Below are 8,060 nucleotides of genomic sequence, written 5' to 3' on the forward strand. Positions count from 1 at the left end.
CTGAAGAACAGGATACACCCAGCTTCTCTGTGACAAGCTGAACACTGACAGTGAAGACACGCTCAGAAAGGACTGGAAAAGATCACTCAGCTTCCGCTCACAGGCCCCTGTGATCTTGGGCACACGGCCTGGCGTCTGGTGCCTTGGGGCTCAGAGCAGTACACAAAGCCAGAGTTCCGGGGAGCAGACATTTTAGGATGTTACTGACCGAGTTTCACTTCCACATTGTCTTCTGCATTCGACTTCAACTCTGGTTTTGAGCAAAGCTGGGGCCCTGCCCCTGCAGGAAAAGCCTCCACTGGTGGGCGGGCTCCTCTCCCAAAGCCCCAGTCCCGGAGGCTATATGGATCGCAGCCTTGAACTCTAGAGCACCTCTCAGCCGTCAGGCCCTGAGCCAGCCGCACTCAGACCTCTTCTGATGCAAGAGCCACAACGAAGCAGCAAAGCAGGCACGGGGACGCCCGAAGGGGTTGTGCAACCCGCCAGACTGTACGGCACGGGCGCCGGGGGCGACCCGAGACGCGGCTGGCCCCAGCTGCCCTGTTCTGCCAGTGTCCCCTGTCCAAGAGGGGCCAACCATAGCCTCTGGTTTTCCGTAAAGCCGCCGCGGCTGTGCAATGTTATCTTGAAGAAGCACCCGCCTCCCATCAAATCCATACCTCGCACCTCTGCCAAGAGGATGGCCCTGGGCTGCCGCTGGATAGATCAGTCCTTGCTCACCTGTGATGAGGTCCTGGGGAAGGGGGACCTTCGGGGAGGGTTTCTGCCAGGGGCTGGCTAGCAGCTCTCCTGCACACTGCCCTACTGAGTCCTTCAAACCACCCAGAGAGCTGGCCGTTGTCAGTACAGGTTCAGCCCTGACAGCCCTGGCCCACCAAGGGGCGGGTCTGGCCCAAGGTCACGCCAATGCTGAGCAGCAGGCCTGGGGCTCCTGGGGCTCCTGGAGCTCCATGGGGCAACGGGGTCTGGTGAGTGGGCTCTGGGTTTAAATTCCAAAGAGCTCCAAGTGGCCAGACAGAGCCAGTCCCAGAAACTCTCTGAAGCGAGGAGCAAAGGCGCTGCTGCCCAAGCCCCCTCCCATCCTGGATTCCTCCACGTCAATGCACCCCACGGTACTCCCCATACCTGAAGATGCGGGGCGGGGGCACACGGGCCATCAGCCTCTGAGCGCTTGTGAACTTGACACTGTCACTTTTCCCACCTCAGGCCTTCTTTTCCACTGAGGGTTTATGTGCTTAGTCCTCTGCTGAAGAAAGGTCACCAGCACGGATACCCCGAGCTGAAACAGGACACCTAGCAGGCACCAGCCCCTGGGTTGGGGCTGCTTTGCACTGGGGACCACCCCAAGATGCCCAGGGGCAGCCACTGTGGAACCATGCAGAGAGGCCCAGCTAGGACCCGGGTTCCAGGCCTGATCTGGCCTCTTGGGCAAGATGCTTCCCCTTCTGGGTCCCAGTTCCCTCACCCGCTAAATTCAGAATACTAGAGGCCTACACGCCGACGCTCTGAGCATGAGCTTCCTGCTCAATCCTCCCAGCCCAAACCACGTGTGAAGACCTGTTGCACTCGCGCTGCTTCCCTGCCCGCCTCAACTGTTCTGAGGACAGAGGTCTTGTGGTAGATAAAGGAGGGCTCTCGCCTTGCCACCGCTCTGTGTTCTCACTGGCCTCTGTTCTAGGCCCCCATCTCACTAATCGTAGGTCTTACGGGCATGGACGCCTCTTCCACTAACTGAACCGTCGGTGGCCTTTGGGCCCTCGGGTGTCACACTCAGATGCACACTCAGGTCAGCCCAGGTCCTGAGTGAATGAGGGGGTAGGGGCCTTCATGCCCTCCCGACTCAAAGTGCGGTCCACGGACCAGAGCTTCCCATGGGAAAGCATAAGGAATGCAGAATCTCAGTGCACCCCAACTTCTGACTCAGAATCTGCAAAGGAACCCCAAGTGATTGAGGGGCACACTCCAATTTGGGGAGCACTTTTCCAAGATGCTCCCTGGGTCTGGCTTGCCCCCACCCCACATCCCTTGCTTTGACCACCTAGAAGCCTCCCAACTTATGGGCCTGAGTAGGACTCTCTAAAATGGACCCTGTCATTACCCAAAAGAGATTTATCTTAGGAACCTTCTAGAAGACTGCCACAGATTCTCAAAACAGGATCTGAAATGTACAGGCCCTGGGGTGATTCCTGGCATGTGTTACCTACTGGCTCCCCACCCCCACCTCCCCGAGTCTCCAGGAAGCTCCAGCAGCTCTCCAAAATGTTGAGGTCCCTTACCCTGGGCTCCCTAGATGGCTACCGCCACCCTCATCAGCCCCTATAAACGGATGGTTGCCCAGCTGCCAATGTCCCCAACAGAGACAAGCAGATCGGCAGGCCACCTGCCCCTCATGGGCCCTGAGTCCGTGCTCAGAAAGTGCTTCTCCTTCATTCCCTACTCTTGACATTTATTCAACTTGGAAAGAAAAGAAACTTTTCCAAAACACGTTTCCAGTTTTTTAATAAACCCTGCAATGCCTCTAATGGTATCAGATCATCTTAAATATTTATTAAAATCACTCTCAGCCACACTTCTTTAAACAAATCTCCTCGTTGACTTCGATTATTTATATATTTATGAACATGATGTCTCCTTCCCTCGGAGCAGATGGCAGCTAGTAAGTCTTTGGAAAGGAGAAAAAAAAAAAATCAATGGGACAAACGTAAACTCAGTGACTCCCCGATTTACTCTTCTTGACAAGCTCTGGTACAATTTTCTTCCCATTCAGTGGAAGCACCATATGACGGCCAGTCAACATGAGTTCTGGAAAGCATGGAACCTTGAACTGGAATCTGGGAAGTTGCTGCGAGCCCAGGGCTCAACTCCCAGGGGAACAGTAGAGGGTTGGGACAGTGGGACAGGGGTCGGGATGGAAAGAGCCCTAGGGAGGGGAGAGAGGAACCCACATGCGACATGTCAGAGTTGTTCTTCATGACAACACTCATGTCCAAGCTGAAGGAGGCCCCGAGAGAGAGGACAAACCTTGCTCAAAATTGCAGAGCTAGTAAGCAGCAGAACCAGGATGCGAACCCAGGCAGTATGGGCTCTAAGGCCATACCCACTCGCCGCCACCAGCAGAAAAGGACGGGAAAAGTAGAATTGCCCTTAACATCATGCGCTCTTGGCTACAAAGTTCCTCTTTCTTTCAACCTGGTGAGGCTGGCTACTCCTTTTCAGACCATCAAACACTTCATTCCCAAGCAACAGGACCTTTGCCCCTCTGAGAATCACAGACACTCGGGTGTTGCTGTGAGAGCTGGAAGGCGTCCGTGCGAAGGTGGTGAGAACACAGGAAGTGAGGGCCAGGAGCACATCAAGAGTTAACTTCACGAGCGAGTTGGGGAGAAAAAGACCTTTGCCCTCGGAAATGGATGAGAAACACCATCTTAACAATCATCGGGCATGTATCAAGTGTCCCAGACAGGGAAGGTGAAAAAGAATAAAATCAGCCATTCTGCCTCCCCGCCTCCGGCCTCAGTTTACTTCTCTGGAGAAGCTCCAAGTCAAGTTGAAACAGAGAAATGGGTCTGGCCTTTGAGAGGCTCCAGCTGAGGAAACAGATGAGAACTGCCATGCAGCTGAACTGCCATGCACTTAACAGATGAGAACACCGAGGCTCTGACCCTTGCTGACAGGCCGATGGGGCAGTATGGGGCAAAAGTGCACGTGTGGTTTTGGGTCTTGCCCTCTTACTCAGGAGCCTGTGGAAGTGGACTGGCTGGAGCAGAGATGATGTCACCCACTCGCGGGTGAGGAAGGGGGGTCCCAGGAGTGTAGCAACCTCCCTAAGGCTGCCAGACCAGTGTGTAGCTACAGAGGACCCGTTTTAAATCTGATTCGTCACTGACACAACACTGCCTCCACAGCGCTCGCTGGGACATGCTTTCCCTGAAGACGGCCAAGTCCTAGGCTGCCGAAGCCACGAGACGGGGGGTCTCCTCAAACAAGGAGGTGGCTCACTCAGCACAAGACCACGGGACACCGGTGTCCCTCTAGAGTCCCTCCTGCCACGGTCTGGATCCTGAAGCCAGAGCTGTCAGAGACTGGGATTCCAGAACAGGCCATCAAAATGCACTTGGCAGGAACTGCCAGGGAACAATCTCAAGGTCACCGACAGGCCAGTGCCCTGACCTTGAGGTGGAGACCGAATGTACCTCCGCAGAGAGCAAGGAGGAAACCATGCCTCTTTTGTTTGTCTGTCACCAAACGTGTACCGTGTACCCAAGCACATGCCAGACAGCCTGCCGGGTGCCAGGGGAAACACAAAGGCCATTCCGAAGGGAGCGGAGCCCACAGAAGAAAGGGAGAGCGCGCTGTGGATGGAAGACGGGCAGGGATCCTGAGTCAGCTGCCTCCTGGATGAGGGTCCAGGCCCAAGTCCCACACCCTTGCGAAGTCTTGCAAAGTAAGAATAAAACCTCTCTGTGACAGGTAACCGTGAGCACCCCACGTCTTAAAAATGAATCTGCCCGTGTTCAAACGGCACCAGGCTGCTGCAAGAAAGCGCCTGCTCCTGCCTCTCGCAATGATAGGCGCACCCAGGCTCACCTCCTGCCCTCCGGAGGCGAAAAAAGCCATAGCTAAGATCCTAAGAGCAGCGCGAAGGCTTTGGGAGCTGAGGGAGAAGGGCCGGCTGACAAGGAAAGCAGAATCACCTGAAAAATCTCCCAAAGTGAGGTGCAGAAACCCATACCCGGCCTTTATGTGAAGGCCATTTCCAGGTCCCCCTGTGCCCTAACCCTCCCTGGTCTCCTTCAGCGCACGCACTGCTCCTCCCTACCCCAAAAGTCCAACAAGATCTGCAAATGCAAATTCCAACATGCCTCCCCCGGGAAGAAAACTCAGGCCAGCTGACCACTGCCACATGCTCCACCAAGGAAGAAAACCACCTCTCATCGGCTTCCTCCATGTTTACCAGGAACCCCCAACTCTGGGGAAACAGCCCAGCTGTTAGCTCTTGCAACCCTCCTCGGACAGTCATCTGGCAGTGACAATCAAAATGATGCTTCCCTTTCATTTCCACAGAACGCAATCTTTCAAGAATAGGAGAGGCTCAAAGTCAGATTTTAAGCTCCTTTTCACAAGGAATCAATATTTTCACAAGATAATCCTCCTCCGGGGAAGGGATGGATTACACAGATCCCAGGTGGCAAAATGTGGCTCTCTGGGGATTGCAGGACGGCTGTTACTGGGCAAGGATGCCAATATGCAGACCTACCCCCACTCACATCTTAAAATTCACGACCCAGCTCTTCATTTCACAAATATCTACCCGGAGCCTCCCATGTGCCCAGGGACCCCCTTCTAGGTGGGGGGAGGGGAGGGCAGGAATTGGAGGGGAGACAGTGGCAATGACCCCTCCCATGACTGCGCCCCCTCCAGGCCAGGAAGTCCACGCTCACTTTCTCTAGGCCTTACTCAAAGCACCCACTTCCCAGCCAGCCAGCTAAGACTCAGAGAGGGTAAGCGATTTGTCCAAGGTCACACAGCTTGTAAGGTGGCAGGGCCAGGAATTAAACATAGGTGCAAAGTCCACGTGATACTCCCCAGCGGGGCCTCCTGCCCGCTCAACCCCTCCCCCATCGGCTCCATTTCTTGCAGCAGGGCGGGGATCAAAGCCGCCCCCCACACCACCCCCGCCCCGGGACTCCCACGAGAGAAGTCCGGGTTCCTCTTTCTTCCTACCCTCAACCCAGGACACACAGGTTCGAGACCCGCTGTGTGTGACCGTACCCCAGGGAAGCCCTGCAGGCTGCAAGAGCGTCCACCCGGTTGCACTGAACTTCCATTAAAAAAAAAAAAAAAAGATGATGAAAAGATAAAGGGCAAAGAGGAAGTGCTCTTTAAACACAGGCGGGTGGTTACCCCAGGAGGAAGTCTTAAAGCCAATGGAGATTTTGCTCACCCCCTCTAGTTCCTCTATTCGAAGCGACTGGCCTTCCAGCCCCCCATGCAAGCGGGCTGGGGGCTGCAACTGCGCCAGGGCTGGACCCAGCGCCCTCACCTGGCCCGCAGGAGGGGTTTCGGGGGAGGGTGGGGAGCCACCCCGAGCGCCCACTCGCTCCCGGCGCGGGCCCCCAGCCCCGCGCGCTCCCCGCAGCGGCGTGGACCCGGGCGGCGGCCCCGCGGCGTATGCGCCCCTCGCGCCCCGCCGCCCTCCCCCCAACCCGCGCCGCGTCCTCGGGTGCCCCCCGCGCCGCCCCCGCCCCTGCGGCGCCCCCTCTCCCACCGCCGCCCGCCCGGCCCGCACCCCATCCCCGCACCCGTCGCGCGCGCCCCGCGCCCGCACCCGCACCCGCGCCGGGCGCAGGCGGCTCCGGGGGCGCGCGGGCGAGCCTGGCTGCCCGGGCGGCGGCGCGGCGGGGCCCCGGGCACGTACCTGGCGGCCCGGCGAGCGGCGAGGGGAGCGCGGCCGCGGGCGCTGGAGCGCAGGAGCCTCGGAGCCTCGGGTGCCGCCGCCGCCGTTTCCGGGTTGGCCGGTCTCACGTCACCGCCACAGGTTCGCGAGCGGCCCCCGCCGCGGCGGCAGCAGTCGCAGCGGCAGCAGCGGCCCCGGCCAGTGCCAGGCGAGAAATAACTATAAAAGGAAGAGACGCCTCGAGGAGGAAGAGGAAACGCTGTTTACCTTCGAGAAGCCGAGCCGCCGGCGCTCGCACAAAAGGAGGACGCTCGCCGACGCCGCCTCCCCCCCGCGCCCCGTCCCCGCCGCATCGCGGGGCCCAGCGTCAGCGCGCGCGGCGCCCCGGGACCGCCCCGCGCCGGCCCCCACCCCAAAACGCGCTGCGGGGGCCGGGGGTCGGGGGGCCGCGGAGGGGTGACCTTGGGCGAGTCACCGCAGCCGGGTGAGCCCGTGCGTGGGGCGCGCTGCCGAGGCTGGGCCGGGGGCTGCTCGACGCCCCCCTGACCCAGACCAGGAAACCCCAGCCCCAGGAGGCGCAGGGCTGGCCCAAGGTCACAGCCTTTAGGACCCGTCTCCAGCTTCAGCCGCAGCCTCCCAACCTTCCAGGCCAGTAGGGTCCTGCCCTGGGTCCGCTTCCCCCATCCCTGTGCTACGGAATGATGCCAACGCCCGGCTGGCCCACCTCGCGGCGGGGTCGGTGACAGCGTGGACATTCACAACTTTCGGCCGTCAACAGATATTTGTGGAGAGCCTCCTAAGTGCCGGCACTGTTCTAGGCCCTGGGGACACAGCTGGGAACCCAAACAAAATGCTGGCCTGGGAGGTGGGAAAGGGGGCAATCACTAAGCAAATGTCTGATGTGTCTGGTGGGACTAAATGCTATGAGGGAAAATAATGCAGGACAGGGGGAGAGAGAGTGGGGGTACGGGTGCCATCATGAGTGGCTCCCCCAAGGACTTTTAGTACAGAAATTCCCAGACAGCTCCTCGCTATAGCAATAGCGTCGGGCATTGTAGAGACCCCGTCTTTCCCCTTGTGTGTTATGGCAAAGAATGCATTTTCCTCCATGAAACAACACAACATGCCTAGGGAACTGATCGGATACTCTTCCCTCTGCCTTGGTCCCTGGACCCTCAAGCCCATCCTATCATAGTCTTGAAATTCAGCCACATTTCTTAGGAATATAGACAATGTTCTTTGAAGTATCTTTCCACTGACCTCTAGCAGGGTGTCAAGAATTACATCAAATGCCTTCAGCGTCTTTCCACCACCTACCCACTCTTCCAGTTCTCCCGCATGAGCTGGGGGCTGGGATGTGCCCAAATCATATCAAGTGCTGAGTTACCTGATTATAACCCGCCCGTTTCTTTTACAAAGATGTCTAAGCCTTTAACAGGCCCGGTGCTAGGAGCTGGGACCCCGGGGAAGATCCGATTCCAACAGGACTTGCAAGGGGCTCCCGGCCCCATATCTGCCAGAAAGCAGCCCAGATGCCAGCTCATAGAGGAGAGAGGGGGAAGGGTGTCTACTCAACTCGGAAGGGAGGGAGCCCCGGAGAGGGCAGAAGATCATAAAACTCTTCCTAGAAGTTCCAAGAGACAGTTGGGCAAAGTGAAAAAGC

The 8,060-nt window shown here is 58.0% G+C and overlaps 1 protein-coding gene across 1 annotated transcript in view; it reads right to left on the minus strand.

Moving 5' to 3' along the window:
- Positions 1-6,775, minus strand: part of CYRIB (CYFIP related Rac1 interactor B) — a 144,771-nt gene extending 137,996 nt beyond the window's left edge. Inside the window, exon 1 of the mRNA XM_032316816.1 lies at positions 6,665-6,775. Within this exon, the coding sequence (XP_032172707.1) occupies positions 6,665-6,750 (86 nt within the window). The 5' untranslated portion in view covers positions 6,751-6,775. The remainder of the gene's footprint in view (positions 1-6,664) is intronic.
- Positions 6,776-8,060: the final 1,285 nt, after the last annotated feature.

This window comes from Mustela erminea, chromosome 16, assembly GCF_009829155.1.
Source record: "Mustela erminea isolate mMusErm1 chromosome 16, mMusErm1.Pri, whole genome shotgun sequence".
Classification (NCBI taxonomy): domain Eukaryota; kingdom Metazoa; phylum Chordata; class Mammalia; order Carnivora; family Mustelidae; genus Mustela; species Mustela erminea.